The sequence below is a fragment of the Apostichopus japonicus genome, chromosome 9 (genome assembly GCF_037975245.1).
Source record: "Apostichopus japonicus isolate 1M-3 chromosome 9, ASM3797524v1, whole genome shotgun sequence".
NCBI classification, from domain to species: Eukaryota; Metazoa; Echinodermata; class Holothuroidea; order Aspidochirotida; family Stichopodidae; genus Apostichopus; species Apostichopus japonicus.
The window spans coordinates 5,417,806-5,442,238 of NC_092569.1; the positions used below are offsets into that span (position 1 = coordinate 5,417,806).

The following is a 24,433-nucleotide window of genomic DNA, read 5'->3' on the forward strand; positions in this document are numbered from 1 at the left end:
GCTAAGCTACGTCATCACTTACATTGCCCTCTCATGTTTTTTGTCTTTCTTATCCTTTTTATGTACAGTCAAACAACCTGTACTTTCTCGTGACGGAGTATGTTGCTGGTGGGGATTTACTATCTTACGTACGTAATCAAAAAGATGGCTACCTTTCAGAGTCGAGGTCACGTGTTTACGTACGTCAGCTGGTCTCAGCTCTACACCACCTGCATGAAAGAGGGGTCGTTCACAGGTAATGGAATCTTACATCTCTTCAGTTAACTCATACTCGCTCGGTTCATATAAAATGCTCTGTTAGAGTTATATTCGATCGAAACATTGTCTCATATAGACTATATATAATATTATGAAATCGACGCTATTTCACCCTGATAGAGGTATCATAAATCCATTCCCGTCACGATTTGATCATAACGGCTTGATTTAACCTTTCAATCGCAATAATTTAGTGTATACCCCAGTCCTCACTGACGTCACGACTTACGTGGCACTCTAATGGAACCCGACAAGACTCTTATACAATCTTTCACGAGATCACATCCGGACTGAGTAAAAGCGAGACGAGTCGAAACTTTAGTAATGACGTCAGAGATTAAGTTAATCAAAAATTACAGAAAAATATATAAATATAAAAAAAATCTTAAATCCGTCGGGAAGGCTGTATCAATTTCGTAAAGGGTCACAAATGTCCCAATACATAAAAATTCGCAACGGATTATGACAGTTGTAAGTTTAACAGAATTTGTCTTCTCAAAAATAAAATGAAAAAAAAGAGGATAATACTGAGAAGGCAAGAAAGAGACATCATAAAACGAGGGAGTATAGGCTACTGTAGTAAACATCTTTCATCGCGAGGAACATCTGACTAGTCGATTCAGACTGATATCAAAAGAGTTGCGATTAATAGGCCTGGGCCCTTCAACACGATGAAAGAAGTTATGATCCCTATGACTGATCTATTCTCTCCATGGTCACTGGCCCTGCGGTCCGTTTGTTCTGGATTTCTGATCATGGGTACTAGCCCTATACAGGTATAATAGCCGTTGGTGCATATAATGCACTGACCATTTGGTGGGTACTATACTGAAACTTTTCAGGCATTGGCCCTCCGTGGGCACTGGTCCTTCTTAAGAACGGGCCTACTACCATGGGCATTGGTCCATCATGTATATGGCAGGCATCCGACAGGTACTGGCCAGAACCAGGTTAGACCAGTCAGCTGACAAAATGTTACAAAACTGAGAACAATTCACGAATGACGTAATGCACAACTCCATGTTAATATCTTATAGATCATTAAAATCGACTACTCATTTAATAATTCATATTTGAACCTTTTGTAAGTTTGTAAGTTTTGTAAGTATAATATCCAGGCCCACAGTCAAGCCGAAGCACGGGTGTGGGGCGTTCCCCGCGACTTTTATGCCCCCCCCCACCCATATCTGTGCCACTATCATGTGTACAAAAACTTCACAAGTTACAGGACATAGAATTGCTGACTACGAGCCGAATGATCGCTTTCATTTTTTTGAATGATCGTTTCTTCTTGTATGAGAGTATAGTCTCAACATGTGACTATAATCACATACATAATCACGTTATAATGTCACAGGGTACCCTTGCCCTGCTGGTCGGTTTATGTAGTTACAAGCAAGGGGATCAGTCAAACACCTTGAAACACGTACGCTTATAGCAATCATCTACCTGGGAGTGACTGGGAACAAAATACTGTTTGCCCTCAAAGTGGGAAACAACTTTGTAAGGAACTTTCACAAATATTTCCGTCTCGTACATGTACTTAATTGGACATGTATATAGGCATTAAATATGCTAATTATTTACATCAATAGACCATACGCTACATCGGCAAACCCAGATTATTAATATACGCTACACGTTAGCCGATGTCGTCTTCTATCCAATGGAGAAAGAAAGAAAGAAAAAAAGGTTCTCTTGAAATATTTAACCTATAGCGTGCTTCCGTCTCCATGCATTGCCATAGACGATAAATATTTATTTATTGCCAGCGTTGTATTTACGCCCTATATGACTCCATGGGGAGACACTGGGTTCGATAGGTTGCTGTTTCCTAACCGGCGTTACTGTTTGATTTTCTTTTAAATTCACAAACAATATCTTCTTGTAGTTCCTAATCGAGTTTTAATGGTCTCTACCCATGATACGCATAAACCGTTTCGGTTTTATGGCCCATAGCGAATGGCAACTTACAACCCACCCACCCACTCGCCTCGTTCACTCCCGTATATACTCAGTGAGCTGGCTACATGGCAGGAGGCAATACTATAACAGGTCACAGACGGTCCCGGAGGATACCCCCTCGCCAGGGTGCTCGTTGGCACCAGGTGATTCTCATTTCTAACCGACTACTTTTATCATCTGACGCATCCCATTTGGTTAAAAAACTTGTTTATTCCCCCACCAATTTGGCAAAACCCAAAATTTTGCTTTGATTTTTCTCAGGCTTCGACAAGAAAAAAAGAAGTGAAACTTTACACAAAAAAAATAAGAAAAAAAAGTATTTGCAACCTCGGGTTATCAGGTCTATCACCGCGGTATGCAAACGAGACACGAGGGAGAGAGCACCTGGGGTCAAAGGGCGCCCTCTGTATAAACCTTTCTCCTTTCCATGTTTTATCTCACCTGCCAGGTATATTAACTCTGACATTTTACTTACAATGCAAGACGATTTTTGTCTAACTCTTTTCAAATATGTTCAAATATTGAATATTGAATATCCATGATTAATGACTTTCTGGCCCACATCTTGAAAGAGACAGCTTCTTTATCGTCTGCAGAACGGATACGGCCTCTTGATTCCACGTGACAAGTCTTTCCCAACAAACCTTAACAATTGACACCCGCATCATTCAAATGTGATAAGGCTTTTCCGCGCAGCTAGCTACTGGCGGCTTTAAAGATTGTCTGGCCCAAAATTTGTGATCTGAAGATTACAACCAAAGTCAAAGATATACATGTATAATGCGCGAAAATAGTTTTGCGTCTGAAAGTGTAATTTTTCACTGTTTGTCTTGTTTATTTGTACACTTAGTCTTCCATAGCTTCCCCCCCCCCCATCATTTTTGCCCCACTAGTCACTCCAGTTTCGATGTACTTTCCTGGGAAGAATTTCCTGAAAATGACAAAAAACGACGTGAATAAACTTACTGCTCATTGATGCTATGCGGGTGAAGACTGCCAACGATAGGGGGTGCATTCACGTTCAAAGAAGTAAATAAAAGCTCACATGCATGGTTCCACTATGATATCAGTACTAGCCTAAGCTATACGTTGTGAGGTATTGCGCCTACGACGTTTACAAACGAAAATCTTACTATGACCCAGCCGGGTTTCGAACCCGGAACCTCCCGATTGCTAAGCCTCATTGCTTCACTTGCCACCACCTTTATCCACCCGGCCACAGGACCGGTTTTGGTACCTTCTTTCCCCTCTTTATCTTACTCACAGACGTATGTACGACGTAATTATGATCGAATGTGAAACCATTGTGTTCATTGGATGTAAAGTACTGACACAGAGATATGCATATTCATGAAGTAGACTTGTATATAAACGTCATCAGTGTGACCTCCAATTTCAGCATTTTGAGATTATTTTTTAACTTTATACCTGGTTATACCTGGTTTCTGACTCTTCAAATCATCGCCGATATCAGGCTTGAAGAGTGTTAACTGAAACGTATTGAAATAAGTGTGGAAATATGTAGTGGAGAGCATGTGTTGTCGTTTCAAAAGTTTCAAAACGAGTAACCATGTATTTTAATTTCTAACGTGTTTGGCGGTGTACTGATGAACTTTAAGGAGACATTAACCATGTAGTCATCATTATTAATTAATGTGATAGCTACAGCTGTCATTAACGACTTCCCCAAGCAGCTACGAAAAATCTCATTCCATTTCAAAGGTATTGGATATATGGATTCAATATTCCTTCTCACAAAATGTTGAAAGACTTCTTCATCGAGTCTATGATGACAATGTCGAGCCACTATTTCTGAAATTGTTTATGGTTTTCTTTAGTTTTATTACCATGTCTATTTTTCTGTATTTTTGTGGATTGGCAAAATGCTGAATCTAAAAATGTTCTTTACAATGATGGCGTTGGTTTCAGTATCGACATTGTTAACATTCCATCTTGAAATCTTGGAGCTGAGAAGAAAAAAAAAAGGGATAAAAAGTTTCAAATCCCGGTGAAATTATGACATCACATTTTTACAAAAGACTGCCCCCCCCCCCCTCAGACAAGATATCTCCCAAATGAAGTGGGGTATGGTTGGGGGCTGTTCTTCACAAATATCTCTGCCATACAAGCTAAAGTAGATTGTTTGAGGTTCGTGTCTCCTTGAATTTAACAAGGTGGAGGTAAATCCTGTAGGTCTGGCTTACGTTCAGGTCAGACGTGATAACCTTGGCAAGTCAGACCGAACGACTGTACTGATCTTATGACTTATATTATTATGCGTACAATACGTAACGCTGGACAATATCCGACGTTTCTAGATCAAACTGTCGGAAGTTTCAGGTAAAAGGAGATTAATGGGACATTTTCTAATACAAACATCTAAGTAATTATTTATTAAAGATAAACAAGCTTTTGTTAGGGTTAAGTGGCTTGACGGCTTTGCGCATCGTCTGATATTATCCGTGGTCTAATGCCCTCTGCGAAAGAACAATATAGTGCAGGTCTTTTATTCTTTATGCTTTTTTTGTAAACCAGCAGTAACAACAACAACAAAACACAATACACACGAACACACAAAACAAAGTTGACTGTGCTTTCAAGATCTTCTATAGTACTGACAGCGGTTTTTTACCACCGGATATATGACTAGTCCTTTTCTTTTAAGCTGTTACAGAATTAATCGGTCGTCATCGCTGAGGTGTGAAGTCCCAGTCACAAAATGTTATCCGATGATCTTAAACTGTTCATCTTCACAAATTGATTTGTCCTCAACATGAGAACTCCCGGATCCCTCCAAAGGGCCATCTTCGAGTGCCTCTATCATCTTTGAAAAGATCAAGGGAAACACTCTCATGAGTTTTACCTAACGGAACTGAAGAAGACTTAACTGCTTCCTCTTCTTGCGGTTTCAAGTTGTTAGTGACATTCTCCCCCATCTTTTGTGAATCCGATCAGCCTGGGAGTTTGTGCAAAAAACATCAAAGATCCTTGTGGATCATCTGAGATGAGTTCGGCTAACAGTTAAAACCAATTTCTCAACTTTGCACCGCTTCAATACTCGATGTACCCCTACAACACCTACCCCTCCCCATCCATCTCCCCTTCCCATATACTCACACCCACCCCATTGCCATCCACCATATCTCCCTACTTTTTATTTCTATCCTTGTCTGGCGTTGAAAAACCAGTGGTAGCTTTATGAGTTCTAGCATACATGCACTACATACGCATATACTGAACATGAAACTAGTCATTTCATTGGATGATATACAAGATACGCCGTACTCGGACGCACCGCCACTGCGTATATGCTAATGTGGGTGTTTCTTATAGTACCATTCAGAGTAACAAGCCCTTACTTTATGACGCCAACAAAACGAGATAACAGCAGACTGATCGTCATTTAGGACACATAACTTAAAAGCAACCCCCTACCATCCCCTCCACCCTCCGATTCTCTCTACTCCAAATTCAAATATCTCTTAGGAAAATGGGTAGACTTTTCCCTGAAAGCTTGCTCCAGGTGCATTTAAAATTTAAGCTTCCCAAGGATTAGTAAACCGTTAGTATAAACAGAAAAAATATCAACGTTGAATAAAATCTCATATAGGGTCAACGACTCAATGGTTGAACGACCTTGGGCTAACTAACTCATCCCTAAACTAGTTGGGTCCCACGTGTACCTCAGGTTTAGGATAGGTTCGACAGCCTATCATATACCTCTCACGATAGTACTTCATTGTAGAGTAAGGGTAAAGGTCATGACCGAGTGTTCCATTTACGTATATACCCTCTCTCTTGACAACAGTATACCGGTACTCAAGCATAACGTGTGGTTTTAGGCATTTAGGTAATACCATCTTCGTAATCATTGTGAAATGGAGCTTAATAACAACCAATGATATAGGCATCGACTCTAGGATTATGCTTTCAGGAAGTCATTATTGTTGTGGTTTCCCTGTGTTTATATAAATTTTCACACCCTATACCTGAGTGTACAAATATACTCAAATACAGGCCAGTATATCATGCAATATCATATATGTACACGCGTTTTGGGGTTTTTATAAACAGAGGACGCTCTTTCAGTTTTTGTTTCTTACAATTTCCGTTCCCCCGTGTCTGCCTCATTATCCAACTGACAATCAATGTCTCTCCCACTTAAACGGCCAATAATATTCCCATTTTGGTTGAAAAAACCCTTTAATATAGAAACCCGATATATTGCGACACGGGAACGCTCTATCCATCAGGCCGAGTAAAGCAGGTGTATCTTTTCTTTTCTCAGTCTGTAAAAGATTTCGCTTTCGATACGGCGACTGCCGCGCTGTCTTCTAAGCCGTATCTGACCCCGTCCGGGGTCATCTCTCGCTATCGAGAGCATTAGTTAACTACATAAACACAAACATATGAAAACATTTGCTAAGCCTGACAAAACAACCTCTCAACCTTAGCCTCCTTCTCTTACAGTCTGATTCAAAGCTCCAATATCTGTCACAAATTTGATGTTTAAAGAACCGGGGAAAAGTTGACACATTTTTGGTGTCGTTTTATCGGCGAGCGGGAAAAGAAGTCAATCGATCCGATCGTGACCTACGGAATCCCTGCAAGGCGGGCGATTGGTTTACGATCGTCTACACGAACATGAATAACAGACGTGGCTAGAAAAAGTTGACAGAGCGGTCGAAACGCAGGAAAGTTTGAAAAAGCTCTTAAACTCGGTTTCTTTTTCCCCCGACAGAAGATTATTTTCCAAAGGGAGTTCAGAGGTTAAAATGACACAATCCCATGAGTGAAATTGAAAGGACCGAGGGCCCTTGTTCCTCGCGCCCTTGTGTCTGAAGTATGTGTTGTTACACCATGGGTGTCGTCTGCGATTATATGTCCGTCAGATTATCACAGAGTACATGGGAGTGAAAGTTAATGCTCGGCGCATTCACCGCCGTCTTTGGTAATCCAGTCAAAGAGGCAGATACGTAAAGAGTTTCTAGGTATGTTGATTAGATCTGACATGATGATTTAACAAAGTCTAGACTCGTTCTGTACTATATATCAATACTTAAGGGACGGGATAATGTTAACCTTACATAGCTCATTATTACAGAGGGTATTATATTTTTTCATAAAGTGCAAGAGTACCATAATTGTGTGTTGTCTTAGCTAGAGATCATTAAAAGATTCTCATTAGCAAAGGTTTTCGGTTCTGACTTGGGAGTACACCTCGAAATGAAATATTAAACGCGAGTTTTTTTGCCGACGGTCTCTTAATTTGATTACGGTAGATCAAAAGACTGTGATTTTATGAAGAGTAACGCAGTCAATTTAATACAGCGGCTTTTTTTTAACGTATTTTTGATTGAGTTAATGGACATTGTTAGAAAGGTCACTTCTGGGGTCGAGTATCTGTGTACCACACAAACGTATAGTCCGTAACTTTTTGTTGGTGTGTGCGAGGGTTGGAGGAGAGGGGAGGAGTGGGGTATCAATATGACTGAAGCAATTCCAGATCCTTCCAGACTCGTCGGGTCGTCGGTCAGTAGTTTTAAATCTGAAACCTTTTCCCCATGTATTCCTCTCCATCTCATTCCCCTGCCCTCACACCTTCCCCTCTCAGATGCCTTCATCCGACCTGCCCCTCCCCCTTCCTCCTCTCATTCCCCTCACTGTAACCCTCCCCTCTCTCCGACCGGTTGCATAATCTGTTAATCTAGTACAGAGGATTATCAATGGATTAATAGAGATGAATAATCATCCTGATGTCTGTAGTTGTAGGCTTTAGGATAGCCTATAGTACCGTTCAAACATTTAGTACTGTGCTCTGTTTTAGGTCTCTCCCTACCCCCCTCTGCCTTCAGATGAATAGCATAAAAAGACATGTAACGTCTTGAGATGAATATGTATGTAGGCCTATGTGGTATCATGATCTTTTTTCCGCTCAAATTAGCCGTATATATCGTTGACAAAGTTAAACATTGATATGCTGGTTTTCGTAGTATATTGTTAAATTATTACATAACAGTTAGCTGGGTGGGGGAGGGGGTAGGAGGAATATTTGGCTGTTGGCGTATGATATATTGATAAGTGTACCACCCAAATCATTCAAAGCCTTTCCCACATAGCAATGAGAGACTATATGTTTTTTTTACTATAATTTCGTAAATCTGAAAAACATGACAAGATAGCAATATTAATGTATTCTCACCGAGGCGATCGATGCATTCTTCCACATGTCGTGTGGAATTAATAGATGCGGTCGTATCTTTATAGCTGTGTTTGCCTTCCATGATATTCATCTCTCCAATATCTCCTGAGATTTTCGAAGAATTTTCACTGATCCCTATAAAGAGACTGATTTTAACCGACAGCTACATTTGGAGTGAGCGTATCGCGGGTAATTAATCTCTGATTGGGGTCGCGTGAGCCGAAATGAAATACCCCCTCTCTCGCCCCTTTACGCGGAGTATAAAGAAGCCGACTATAGCTAACACCTTGCATAATATTCATGCAAAGAAGGACTTCAGTTCATGCATTCAAGATTGTCAAAAGTCATCTTTCTTGGATGTAGGTACCTCGGAGACTTGGTAAAGAGGTCCCTCGACAGGCATACACGCGGTGATAAACAATAGTGAACAAATTAACATTATTGATTTTCGTTCAAGGGAAAGTAAATACTACCGGGCTTTATTTTAACTCTAAAATATCACATCGGTATTTTTAAAGCTGGGTCAATGCACTTGACCGTCACTTCACGACAAACATAAATCATCTTAATATTTCGAGAACTAACATGTACCTTCTTGAAGAAAAACAAATACAACCTCCCCTAGTTTGCGTGCGGGATATTAGTCACAAGGTTGTAAGGAAGAGAGAAATTAGAAAAGCAGATACTTCCCCTCCCTCTAACCCCCCCCCTCGCCCCTCAGTGCATATAAGTTAAAGGGGTAACCACCCCTCAGGCAACCCTAACCTTCCCATCTCGCCCTCCACTTCCAACGTCTCGATTTAACCAGAAATAAGTTAGTTTATGTGGAGGAGAATGTTGTCAATATTTCACAAAATATCAGGGCAATGAATTTTGCTTTTCCAGATCTTTGGTTTATCAACTCAGGGGTTTATAAGTTTGCAAGGATTTTTTCTGAGCCAACTTACAAACGTGTTTCTCGCATTGGCGGAGCTAGGGGTATTGGTCGGGGGGGGGGGCAAGAATGGTCTGTAGGGCGCTTTCGACACTATATAAGCGGAGCGCCACCACAGGTTGGCGCGGAGCGTACAGGAAATTTTGGTGTAAAGATACTCCCTAGATCGCAAGAAATGACCCTTTCCAGGCCTTGCTAATTTGCAGATAAACGAAGAATAAATAGGTGTCGTCGCCATTTTGTCAGAAAATTACACCAACAAAATATGACAAATGTCAATAGGTAGATGAGAGCGCAATAAAAAGTCAATAATCGCGAATAAGTAAAAAGTAGTAAAAAGCTGAAAAGGGCGCCAGCAGTCCATTTGAGTCCGCCCCCCCCCCCCTGACTGTATGGACGCTCCGCCACTGGTTTCTCGGGCGATCTCATTTATCGCTTATTCCATCCCTGTGGGTTTTTTCTGGCGCTGTGTATGTTTGCAACCTTTAAATATCACAGTCGTTTTTATCTTTTGACTTTTGCGTTTCTTGTAGAAAGTTGACAAACCATTACCAAGAATGTCAAACCCCTTTCCTTTATTTATTACATTTTCACCTTAGCCATGGCATACTTCTTCATGCAGGTTAATACTGGTCCCGCACTAACGCGGCCTGCATGGTTTACCACAACATGTTTACATTCTACTCGGAATGGGCGAAAACAACAATCGCTCTCAGTCAAAGTAACACGCAATCTCCAGACCTAAATAGCTGTGGAACGAAACGTTGACGATTCTTGAGCAACGTCTCGTCAAAGTTAAGAGATTTCGGCAAGAACTGATCAAATTTGATATTTCTTTATACTCAAACAAATTAGCAAGAAATTAGCAAGAAATGACAAGCAAAGTATTGCTCTCCAACTAATATGCTACGGTACATTAGTTGACAATGATTACGTCAACTTTAAACCTTAACCTGCCAGTGTGTGTGGGTGGGTGGGCGGGGTGGGGGGTGGGCGGGTGTGGTAGGCGGGATTGGGGTACAGGTTCCCCTTATATCATGCACCCACTTTACCGCTTCAACATTCTCCTCACCCACATATCTTGTCCCCATCTAACTCAAGCTGTACGTTAATATCACAGGCGTATACTCTAGGCAGGTAGAATGGTGTTTCCACCTCATCTCTCCTCCTCACCCTCACATCCACCCTCTCCCTCGCCCTTCCCCCTCCCCTCTCCACACACTTATTTTCTCTTTTTCGTTAACATTATAGTTGAATGGAGCGCTTTATGCAAGTTTCAGTGAACTCTTAACCTGGGTCCATGTACTTTCACAGAGTTTCACTATCAAAACAAACATATTGGCATCATAGTCACGACACGTCATAACGCTTGGTAATATTGGAGTGCCACCTTAGGAGTAGGCTTATGCTAAATATTAACAACATAGGAACGATCTCTGTACACATTAGGAAGCCAAAGACTAAATACCAACTAACGTGACCGTGCAATCTTTACATCAGACTATAAGGAGGTTTATATCACATTGTTTTACCGCGATCATATTACGATAAAATGATACTTCATCGATCAATACTCGATGTACATCTTCACCCCGTCGCCGCCGGGAGCTAGGATTTCCATCTCATGGTCCTGTCACAACTGAAGGGAATATGATTATGATTCAGAAGAATGATTCACACAGCCCTGGGTAATGTTAATATGATTGACAAGTTTCACGCACGTGTGGTCACCACATATGTGTATCACTAAAAAACCTCCGATCTTAGTCTATCACTTGCTTGTGTAAATCAAAAGCTACGAAAATATGACTCGAAAGGTGGTCTGAATTCACCAAGAACTGACAGATCATAGACACTCCATACTCCTGCGGTTCGGTATAGTTCTCAACCTCAAAAAGAGAAGAAGAAAAAAAAGGGAGCAAAAAGGGGGGAAATTATCAGCGATTGGACTGTTAAGTTGACGGATCCCGCAAATGCATTAGATGATTACAAATGGCACTTTTATTGAGTCCAATTTCAAAACAGGTCTTCTCTACCATGATATGATAGTCTCTGAGGGACAGTCGTTGTCTTCCCGTGCAGCGAAAAACTGCATTTATGACGTCATATTATCATTTGTCTAATGGACACTTCGTAAATCACATGTCATGGTCTACATACGAATCTGCCTGCTCTTGCGGGTGGAATCAGTGTCCACGACTGCACGGTGATTCGGTCACATGCTGGTATAGCCCTATATTTTTACTGTATACTTGTCATATACATTCATTGTGGACGATACTTGTTCGCGCTGATCTATTGTGTTGTTTTCTCCTCCGTTATCAATACTACTGGAGTGGTAAGCAAATGGAGGGGGAACCCTCGAAACTGATAACATGGTTTATGTTCTAAATTTAATCTGTGAGAAAGCATCATCATAGATACAGGGTTTAAAGTTTTAATTTGGAAACAGTACTAATGCTTAGTCGCGACGATACTCAGACCCATTCCGCCCCACCCCCCCCACCCCCACCCCCACCTCCCCACTCCAGTCTCCACACAACTGACGGAGGTTTAGGAAGTTTTTCAAGAATATCAACACCCCACCACCCACCCCTCACTCACTCACGAGATACCATTGACAAAAAAATCGGGGATACATATTCCCTCCATATCCCTCCACCCCCCCATCCCCCTCCCCTACCACTACCTCGTTACTTTCTTTTATTCTTCACCTTTTCCAAGAACTTTACAGCTATGCAACTACGTTTATGGTTAGTTGGGAAGTCATTGCACTGCCAGGTTGTTTAGAAGGCGCTATTCACATTTAATTTTGTTCGTTCTTTAATTCTAACCTTCATGACATCTCCCGAACGGAGCACATTTCTTCCCGTGCATATTTGGGGATTTGTTCATCACATATATCTCTCCATCTGTTTCAGTCTCGGTGTAATGGTACTGGGGTTGAGAGTGGATCAAGCTGTATAGTGTTTTCATGACCATGCTCTATCTTGGATAACTTTTCTTAAATAGTGTCATATAAGCAAAGAAAGGCGACTTAGACCTTTTTTTTTTCTATATTTAACTGAGGATCGCTCAAATGGCTAATGTTGACTTTTCATGTAAATGTTAATGGGTAGCAACACACAGGATGGTGATATTTTTTAACGCAATCCTGTTGTGATGTCATGTGCAAGTATTATACACACCTTGTCATTTTGTGCCTCATTTCTAAACTCAAAAATATCCCCACTTTGCCGAACCTCGGTGCTTTATTAATCTGCTAGATAATTTTCCCCTCTTCGTTGTGTCCGATCTGACCTGATAAATGAATCCCTGATGTAGAACGTTGTAAACCATCGCTGTTAACGCAAGTATGCTGTTCCATTAAGTCACAGTGTCCAAAATACGTCGTAAATTTAACTTTGACCGAGGGTGTAAAATCGACAAGCTTTTCTCTTCGAATGAACTTGGCAGATATTTTTTTTTTTGGCTGTTTTGTTATGTTTACTAACACCAGATATAAACAGATTGACAATCTCGCGGCAGGTCAGTACTAATTAACGACAAATCAGACACGCTCAGAAATACAGGACGCTGCTGTTGTCACAGTAGCAGCGTCCCAAAGGATCGGGATTCGAAGAGCGGTATCTTAAGGACAAACTGACAGGGATGGAGATACATGCAGCTATGGCCACACATAACAAAAATAATAATAATAATTGAAGAGAAGATACTGTACAAAACAGACATGGTCAACTGTAGTAGAACATGTATAACCTTACGGACATTGGCGTAGTCTGTTGTGGGTGTGGGGGGGGGGAAGCGGTGTCCCATATCCCCTCATCCAAATAAAATGCCGGATTTGTTTTGAGAAATACAGGTTCTGCCTACCCCCCCCCCCCTCCTTATTATCGGCAAAGCATCGGGCCCCCAAATAGAAGTCTAGCTACTCCCCCTGCGTACCGGGAGAAGGGTCATATGGACACAGGTATGCTCGCTAACATATTACATGTATTTGTCTATACACTTAGGCTCAAAACGTATGAGAAAACGAATAAGTGTATACCCGTATGTAGGGAGTGAGAAAATAACGGGTATTGTATAAAACCCTTGTGCATGGAATTACTCGTTGTGCGACACAAAGACAAGGTATCATCACCATCCTTCCATCCATCCCTATGAGGTCACTGTGCCTCGATCTGTATCACGAACGTCTCCAGATATACGTCAAATAGACATCAACGTTATATTGGTGACATTATATGCGGTGATATTATGTTGTACGAGACTACGTGATAACACTTAAAAGTATATGTGATGACGTATATAAAAGATCTGATTACGTACTTAAAGTAAGTGATGGTGTATATAATGGTGTACTTAAATATAGTTGTGATGGTTTACTTGTATAGCAGACTAATATACTCGTGATGCAGTACTCGCAGTATATGATGGTGTAGTAAAACTTGATGATGGCGTAGTTAAAGTTTATTATGAACGTTTTTAAAGTTTATACCAGGTTGAACTTTAGTGAGAAGGCATCCAATTCCATAACCTCCTCCACCCCCCCCCCCCATGGTGAACACTTTTCTACGTCTCACAGTGTTCAATTTCTTCTCCTCGATCCCCATGGTGATAATCTCCCCCCCCCCCCCGCATCTCCGATGGAAACCATGTAGTATAGGTAACGTTAGCGCCCTAACTCCTGCATAGCAGTATAGTTTGGAGAATGGAAGCTGCACTATAGTGGACATGTCCCCTTGCGGATTTGGGTGGGTGCGGCCTCCCCTAACTTATTTTTCTTTTTCGACCGCTCGATCTATGGTGACCTTGTCTAAAATATTCGAATGGGTTAAGTTCAGGTCCCTCGCGTGTGGTTCGCATTCGTTCTTTAGTAAAGCCGGAGCAATATACTTTAAAACATATCAACGCCTTTGGCTCTATGCGTGGACACCGACTATCTATCCGATACCTTTACTGTGCAGTAGGCCTATATTAAAAGTAAACATGGCCGTAGGAATGTGTGGTTGAAACCGCAAAAGAAAAGAAAGATTGTCTTGATTTCAGAAAGTATATGCATACGATGGAGCCATATAAAATTGTGACTGACCTAATTTCTTTTGAGGTATATACTCTCCTTTATATATGGCTTACAGGTATCCATATGGTAGGCTCATTACCAGTAAAGTTTAGTAAATGGTCCATACATCGCCAAATAAAAGAAAACAGTTAAATTCAGTAGTTTTCTATAGGGCAATTATAGTTCAATGACTTGTCAAAGAGTTAGTAATTTTCAACCGTTGACAAACTTAAATCAACAAATCCCACCCTAATATTTTTATCATTTCGCCCACACACAGTTGTAATATCCGCTATATATATATATTTGTGACTGAATTTAAAGAGTTGAAATAATACAAGTGTATTTTGATGGTGAAAATTGAACTTTGTATTAAAATCAGGTTTACTATTAAAATAACTTTTTGGTCATGGTCTGCAGTTTTTACCCAAAAGAAAATAAATATAAAAACTAACACGTAACGAGTGTTAGTCAAAATAAGGTTGCATTTGATCAGACTAAGTCACCATCGTCTGGATTTGATTGAACGAAGAGTATAATGAGCGAGTTTGATTCACCTCCAAACAAGTTGTCACCTATAGAAACTTATTATTTCCATTTGAATATGCATAAAGGGTGTGGGTCACGGTTCGTATGTTTAGTAAGAAAAAATAATAATAATTTGATCAAAATAAGCGACATACACGTTTCTTGTTTCCATTCATGTCTCGACTCAGACTCGACTTGCGGCCAAAAGAAAAAAAAAAACATTTCTTAACATTCTTAACATAAACTTAACATTCACACAGCCATCAGACTGATACGGTATAGCAGTATAACCTGACCTTAGACCTAACCCTTTGCTCTTTTCTGATTAGACCTTTTTACACGATTCCTATTCTGTTATGCATACTCTGATATAGTACACACTGTTGTTTTTCTGCTAGTACACTGAGATATAGCGTAGATATTTCTGACTGACCTTGGTTTTCTGTTTAGGAAATAGATGCACTTTAATTGTTATCAATTGCTCGTTGATATAAATTATATTTAGATTATTGGACCTTTGTTGGTGGGCCAATCTTAAAGGGAACGTGGAATCACGATTGAAAACGATACCCAAATGAACTATGCGGATAACAGTAAATTTTAACAGTAACATTTATTTAGACTTATTATTCGGTCACTTTAAAGTAAATTAATTCGTTCTATAGATTCCATTTTTGGTCATTTCGAATGTATTTGTTACAGGTTTGAAAGGGTCGATTGAATAACTAAGCTAACTTGATTTAGACCTCTACTTTAAGCAAAAAGTTATAGTTACGATAAATTTGAAGCTATAAGGGATACAGATGTTATCATAAATGTATTCAGATGATTGATTCGGCAGGATGAAGCCCTTGCATGGAGTATGTCAAGGCCAAAACATGGAAGGGTAAAGATGAGGTCAATCTAACTTCTTCACGGGGGTGACCACAAACCAATATACTCCTTGCTATAATCAACTCCCGGTAATTCTTTGCCTTAAAGGCAGACTGTCATACGCCCTCATTTGACCTACTACGATTATGTAGAATATCTATACTGTTGCATTTCACTTAAAAGGAAAAGAGGGGGAAAAACTGAAAAATAGCTTCTACTCTATACTTGTCGAAATCCAAACATTGTTTTCAAAACTATACAGATGTTGTTATACTGCAGTGTCTAATCTATACCCATAGCCCTAAATAGAGGCTGCATCCTTGTGTGGAAAAAAGCAGTTGTCGCATCAGAAAATAAAACTTATTTCGGTTATTATCAGAATCGTATTTAGGTTTAACAATTGTCGTTATGGTTTTCATATATATTCTTCTGCAACCAGATAAAACTGGAGAATCAACTCCTACGTTTTAGGCGTCCTATGCCATTTTTACAGCATTGAGGTTATATCAATAGCATTACTATGATGTTGACACCCCCCCCCCCCCCCCAACAAAATGAGACCTTTCATTATCTGGCAGAAACGTAAATTCCGATAAATTTTGGAACCTTTTTGAATATAACAATATCCCCAATTGGCGGATCGATTGCTTCTAAACGATGATATTTTCTAACCGTGAACATTCGGACCGAACGACAAGAATAAAGGAGGAAGAGCGAGGTTTCTCAATTTCTCTATTAATAATAATATAGAATAGAAATAATAAATAGGATCAGTAATACGAACATATGAAAAACAAATAATTAATCAAATTAAAGTGATTAGAAGAGAGGCAGATTGAAAGAAAACAAAATAATATAGGAAGGTATGAATATTCAAATAATTCAAAGGATTTTAACAAGATATTTTAAAAACTCCATTCTGAGTTAAAAAGTGCAGCTCTATAAATAAAGGAATTTCTCAAAAGTGTGATTGCAGATTTCTGAGGATTAATTTTAAGAAAAGTTACATTTTAAGGTTTCAAAATGCCAACGCCTCCCCTCCGTTGACATTACAACAGTTAACACTTGGTCATTGGTATATAACTCGTTCACACCAAGACATCGAGATAGGCCTACCTCTCATCCTGGCCCTTTAACTGAAATATTAACATTTCCATGCACTTTGTAAGACATGTGTTAACGATATGCGACTACCGCGTTGCGAAATCGTGTAGAATTTATCACAAATCGACACGGAATCACCTGCAGAGGGCGACAAGGTAGCCTTATACGACTTGATCAAGTCGTATGGTTAGTCTTCGTGTATAATATGACAGGTTGATCTTAATGACTAGCGAAATTATGGAAAGTGTAATAATGATGGTTTCTTGGTGAAATATAAGTGATCACCATGGCAACGGACAATTTGCTTGCAAATTGAGGTGACATCTTGTTAAATTCATCCAAGGCTAATAATGCCTTCATGAGCAGATGGGTTACGGTGAAGGTAAAAAATGATTGGCGCGTCATTATTGGCTGAGCGAAAAATACGGTAGTGATATATAAATAAAAATATGCTTTTGAAAGGAAAAGACTGTAGCGTCAGAAAGTCATCAAATTTTGTTATCTATGGGGAATATAATTGACATCTTGTCATGGTTTATTCCAGCGGAACTAACGTTTTTCGACAGATCGGTTCTTAAGTTGATCGTATTTTACTACCAAAATGATGAAATGGATATTTGTAATAATGTGAAAGGTTGTGGATTGGTGTATCGAAAAAGATATTAATCAAAACTAAAGTATGAAATGTTTCCCCAAAAGGTAATGAGGGCGGTATCGAATAACTTAGCCTGCATGCATAGCCTAGACTTCGGATGTGTGACCTCACTAATTCACTTTGGCTTTGGCTTTGAGTACAACGTTTTTGTATGCTGCCGTATTTGATGAATGTAACCGTAATAGTAATGGTAATAACCAACCGACTTTGCGATACGCGTTACAGTCATTGCGGACAAAATTTTACAAGGTCTGTAAGAGTGACTCCATTTGTCCCTTTCGGAAAACCAAAAATAAAACGTGGGGCGGCTTGTCTCCGATAATTAGCGTGGACTTGAGGAGCCATTTATTTTCACACTTGATGTTAATCGACAGATTAAGATTTATACTAATGCCGCTACAAGGATGGCAGAGCAGTACCACAGATCACTCCGTATGCATGCTACGCCATTCCACTTATAGTATTTATTTTAACCGGTAAAAAAGTTGTCTTGTGTTACCTGGCATTGTTCACGGAAGCCCCTTGACCTCCTAATCTACCTGTAGGGGATGGTCAAGCGCCGTTCTATCCACACTTCCCCCCCCCCCTCTATCCCCCTTCGGTGAAAACTCAAAACGTTCTGGTTAATCCACTGATCTCAGCCTGATGTTGCCTTCCTGACTTTGTTTATTTGTCTCAGGAATATGATGACTCATTCATACTTTGATAACCAGTACATATCTTATACCGATAGTTTCTACCCCTCCCCTACTACTACTACAACACCTCATTGTGCCACCCTAACCCCTCCTTGGCCCATGCACCTTCATGGCGAACTCTACTATAAACAACAGGTCAATGCCGGTCGGTTTAAGAGTAGTCTAACTTAACTACTTTATGAGTATAGTCTAACTAAACTACTTTATGAGTATAGTCTAACTAAACTAATAATATTCATTTATTGAAATCATGAAGGCTAATCGTGGGCGAACCTCTTGTAAAAACTTTCTCTGTATCTTGTGCACGCACTGTGGCCGTGTGTATAGATAGATGCAATTCGTCCGTGACCAGCTAAGTACATCGCTTAAACAGACAGACCCATTTCATCAGTATTGATCTCTGTCTCTCGTCCATCCTCTTCCATGAATCCTACTCCTCCTCTATCATTCTTCTTCATCCCTGGTCCTTGCGGCCATCCTTCAACCCTTATTGTTATCAATTATTCAGGGATTAAGACTAAATCGACTGGGCGTTCCGCATTTAATCAACAGGACCTTGAGAGGACAGCTTTCAGGAAATCAATTCTCTTATCAAGATTTTCTTTTCATGTTATTTTGTTTTTCTATTCCAGAATGACCTGGATCTAAGGAGGTCAGAAATAAAAACATATATAACAAATTAAAATTGTCTAAGAAGGAACAAGATGATATTCAGGGTCTAAGTTTTGAAGAAATTTTCGTTTGAGTTTTAAACAAAAAATGGCAATATTTGTGTTGGAATTGCCTTTGCACATTTAAAAGCTTTGAATTACTCCGAATCAGATTTATCACTAAATTCAATCTCTCAGATACTATTGATATAGGATAAATTGTGGCAGATTATCCTGTTGCCATATTGGAATTGAAATATCCGAATCTTCTAACAAAGAAAGATTGTTAGAATCTTTAGAATCATTAGAATGACTAATACCGATATTCTCGTATTAGTCAATAGCTAATACGAGAATATCGGTAAACGACAATACATGAAGACTGCCCGAGTGCAACGTGCTAAATTTTGCAAAAATTTAACTTGTATTGAGCAAGAATACGTTTGCAGCTTATAGTATTGCGCAAATAAAAGAGAGCGGAACTCCAGAAGGCGGGGACCGTTCTCCCCCCCCCCACCCACCCCTCCACCCTTAACTCGATCGAACCTGTATTCTTGCCTCTATAAGTCACTGGTAACATTGTAAAGCAATTCAACACTTTTTTTTTAAAGATTACATCACTGGCATATTTTGGATACATGATGTCTAAATACCCATTTTGATGAAATATTTGAGGGACCCGTACAAGTTAACGTTTTATTTGTAAGGTTGGTTTCATGCAAATCATGCTCGGCCTGAGAAATTTGTGGAGCATTTTGATTACTTACCTTCACCCACACAACTTGTATGTACCGTAACTCTTCATTTACGGTCGTAATGAAAGGCTTGCATTTAAGTCGGTATTCGTTATAACATAAATGCTATTTTAGTATGTTGGATTTAATGGTGGGCTTGTCCGTGTCACACTGCCTGGCAACGAATGAAGATAGTCTTATCTCAAATGAGAGCTGAGTTTTAGAAATGCTTCCAAAATAAATCATTTTAACAGGGCCTCTATTTCCACAATGTATTGTGGTTCTTTAGCTGTCACATATGTTCTTAGTGTGTGCATGTGTGTGTTCGTATATGTGTGTGTTTGTGGATGTGTCTGCGTACCTTTACGCACGACGTCGAATTCAGGCAAATCGTAGTCTATCCCCATTGAAAAAAAAAACAGGTTTATTTCGTCTTCCTTTAGTTGAATAGCGCATATCATCTTATCTCACCAAGTTACAGTCTAAGTCTTTTGTGTTTATATTTCTTCTGATTTAAAGCTATGGTCCTATTTACGAAATTAAAACGGTACCTGCTCACCTTGGACTGTAAGGTCCAAATCACCAACCTAAGCTGATTTACGATGGTTATAAATCAAGATTCACGTGAAATATGTATTTCATCCAAATGAAAGTACTTTTCGCTTTTCTTAGTTTCTCATGTATACGGTAGTTCGCATGAGATATAAACTTTACAATTGACATTCACCTAAGATATTAAATTAATTTGTTTGCACCACCGATTCACTGTTGCGCACATGTGTTAATCCACAAAATAGCGCGGTATATCAATATTTGCAATTGAACTTAAACAGGTTCAAGGTAACGAAATAGCCAATGTTTATTTCTTTATTTTACTTCATCGTTCAACGTTTATATCCTTCCCGTAAGCAGATGGGTTTTTTTTTTCACTTTTCGGAACTATATCAGTTTCTCTATCAGGGAAAATAAATTATGCCAAGACATGTGATGGAAACGGTGATATAACCTGACCTTTGATCTAACCGCTCGGGTCTTTTGCTGCTTCTGGAGGATGAATTTTCATCTTTCTCATCAAAGCAATGATTGTTTTGCTTGGTTTTGTTTTTTTCTATAACATTAATGGTACCAAGTGATGTTAACCGGGCACAACATTCAAGGACATTCATGGTCCCAGGGCATAGCGATAACAACTGTACTTAACGGTTCTCGAGAAAGTCGAGGCTAAAAGCTAATGCGATTAAAGTATGCAACTCATCTTGGAGTATAGTCGACCCATCATACCTTGACCCGCTTTCAACTAGGTGAGTATTTCGTAAGACGCAGATTTCCTCCAAGAGACAAGGTCACTCCATTCTGATTGTTGAAAAGGGAAAACTGGCGGCTCTCATGTGTAAAACTCGGCAAGGAAAGTCACATTGTATGAATAATACAGGTGTAACACTATAGTGGCAAGCCATTAAATGACGAAACGTGTGTCCCAAAAATGAGTGCGCTATAACACTTTACACAACGGTATGGATATATGCGGAATTGCACAACATAGTCATTACGTGTTAAGGCTGCTAGGGGAAGTTGAAAGATCATTCGGGCCTGGACTTTTTCCCTACGTGGCCCGTTTCATTCTTGCAGTGGAAATCACTTCCGTCTGATGAAAGGAAACTATCTACTAGAAGGTGATATAACAGAGCAGTAAATTCCTCCTGTCGCTGTTTTTCGCATGCCCCATTGAATAAGCTGGATATGCCGCATATAGACAACATATTTGCAACATTTTTTATAGACATCAGTTTTGGTAACCATTAACACCGATCGTATGAACAATGTACCCCAAACAAGGGTTCTCGTGTTTACCCTGAATATGTTATTCATGCCCTCCCAGCAGATCTCAGGTGTGCACGATTTTGCAAGTGTTAATGCAAACATCATAGGATGAAGAAGCGACGTGAAATTAGTGGCTGGAGAGGGATGAAGGGGTTTTGGTACCGGTACTAGGTGTGTTCTTGCTTTGCTATAGGTTGAAACTGTTACCGTGCGTAAACTAAGGGACGTTTGTATCTTTGTTTTGCTTTGGAGTTGCCTGTCTGCCAGTCTGTTATTTTGTCTTCATCCTTCCCTTGTGCAACTTCGGTATGCTACCCCCTCCATCCCCCTGACCACCCCCCCTTTCCACCCCTCACTATTTTAATTGACACCCGATACTTTACAGCATTGATACCATCCACACGTATGAGAGTAGACTTTACATTGCTTACTCTTCTACTCTTGCCATAAGGCCGTTTACAAATAAAAAGAAATTTGGGGGGGGGGGGGGGGGAGCTGTAATGCTAAATTCAAGTTGATTCACGCGTTAATGTTGTTGTGGTGGCGCACTGTAGAAATTGACAGCTGCTACGTTGCTACAAGTCGATGACTAATACTGGAAGTAGGTGAAAGACCTCCAACACCCTGCGTCAAGGCGGCATTCCTCACGCATACCCTGGGGCAGCATAGGGTCAACAAGGTGCTAGAATAAAACTGAAGGATCCTCCGAGATAAAATGTCTTGAAGAATCAAACCAATAATCTCTCTTATAATAGAATCAAAATGTCTCTATCAATTTATTATTCGGAATATTATATATTATATATGAAGGAATTCTCCGATTGAAATGAAAATATTATTTAAATCTTTCTCTCTTCTATTAAACTTAATTGATTTATGATGCATTAGTCATATCAATTGATATACGCCATAATAACATAATACGTCAGATCCAGGTCAGATATTCGTCAACGTCAGGAGTGGGGGGGGGGGCAGGATCTGGCCTTAGTGGCGACCACGACTGTTAATATATATATATATATATATATATATATATATATATATATATATATATATATATATATATATATATATATATATATATACTTTTGAAATGATATCAGTTTCCAAATTCCTGTGGCATCTTAAGGACATGTGATCCTGTGTAAACGGTATTTTTCTCACAGTTTCAGTTGCTTTTATTATATTTCACCTGATATTCCAACAACCTTGTGAATCAGTTCCATGTTTGCCCTACTTTTACCGTCAAATGTGAAAACACTCTTTTTTCTTCTTCTTCTTTTTCCCTAATTAATCAAGCATCATATTACAGCTCACACATTTCATTAACTATATAAATTTTCTTTAATTAAATCTCCTATTCGCACAAACGTGTAAAATATCTCTCTCCAAGAACAAGAAAAAAAGAACCCTAATTTGTGGAATCTTATTGATCAATTCAGTTATTTTGAAGTCTCTAACCCATTCAAGAAAGAAGGGAAATTAAAATCATTCAGAGTTAATACTTAATGACGTAACCGAAGAAATATACTACTCAATAGATTCAATAGATTCGACAAGAAGAAAGTTGTAAGTTCAAACTTTGAGCTTTCTAACACTTCTAACAATGTCATGTTTCTTGTCAAACTCAGTCAACGGTGACTTGTGGCCGCAGGCAAACGACCTTGTACAAACCTTAAACGTTCTCACGCTCTTCATACACACTCATTCCCAGCCTACCTGCGAGCTATATAAATTAGGTTTAATATTCAAACATTTTTTTTTTTATACATCAGAAAAATTAGGATTTCAATTTTCTTTTCAATGACATCGCGATTGTCACACAAGACGAGTGGTCTATTAGACATATCCTCGTGGACATTAAGAACAAAACAAACAGTTTTAATAAGACTGCAGACCGGTTGCTCTTGGCCAACTTTTTTTTTTAAATATATCGAGCACGCAACATAGAAAAGGGGTAAACTTCTCTTTCCCCCTGTTTCTTCGTTGGCGTCTCGGAGTTCTATCGACGTATGGCGCGCGACGCGTTCAATGCCCCATGGCAACCGTCATAACGACGCGCAGACTATATTTTAACGCATACCCCAAAGGTAAATAACCGTTATTGAGACAGTAAAGGAAATCTAGTATTTTTATGACGCCAAGCCGTGCAACAAGTCCCCCACTACTTTACCATTTTCACAAAAGGATCTCAGTCTCAGCTGTAGGACACAATTGGTTTCAGGTTAATGACTAAATGTCTGCCATGTACCCCTAAACGGTTTATGTTTTAAACGGGATCAGCTAACGTGTTCAATTTTATCCGGTAGCATATATATGGTCGACGGGTTGAAAATATGGGTGAATCCAGGAATTTATGAAGGAGTGGGTTTGTTCCAGGAGTCCTTCAAGCCGATTACCCATGCAGTGGGGTCTGGAAGCATCCTCCCTCCCTACACACACACACACACACACACAATTCGAAATAGTTTAGGTAAAACCTTCACTGGAGATGCTCAGCTAATAGCAGGTAATAAATGAAAACAATTTGAGGAGCCTTTAGATGTTCATTTTATTGATACAAATTTTGTTTCGTATAAATGGACACTACACTCCTCAGTCTCAAAATGTACACCGAGGGGCCGAGGGTTGTGAAGGGGGAAGAATGCTATCAAATTCAACACAAAACGCTTCTTTAGAATGACTGACAATCTAGTCACTCTGTTGAGAAGTGAACACACCCCACCGAAACACCTCCGAAAACTGAAACTTCCTTGATAGGACAAATACCACTTCCTGGCTGTCCCTGTCGCAACATATAGAAAGAGTGAGAGGTGTTTGAGTATATACACTACTGATCTGTTTATGATTCTAAATGGAGAAGAAAAAGTTTTTATGCAACCCTGGACAGAACATTATGCTAAGACTTGTACGCTCCTCAGGATTTTCGAAAGGGTCAGGATGCCTGGT

At 39.7% G+C, this 24,433-nt stretch overlaps 1 protein-coding gene across 3 annotated transcripts in view; it reads left to right on the plus strand.

Annotated features, from left to right (window-relative positions):
- Nucleotides 1–24,433, plus strand: part of LOC139974572 (uncharacterized) — a 124,539-nt gene that overhangs the window by 83,138 nt on the left and 16,968 nt on the right. For all 3 annotated transcript variants that reach the window (XM_071981819.1, XM_071981817.1, XM_071981818.1), the window contains exon 3: nt 69–235. In XM_071981819.1, coding sequence (XP_071837920.1) covers nt 69–235 — 167 coding nt within the window. The remainder of the gene's footprint in view (nt 1–68; nt 236–24,433) is intronic.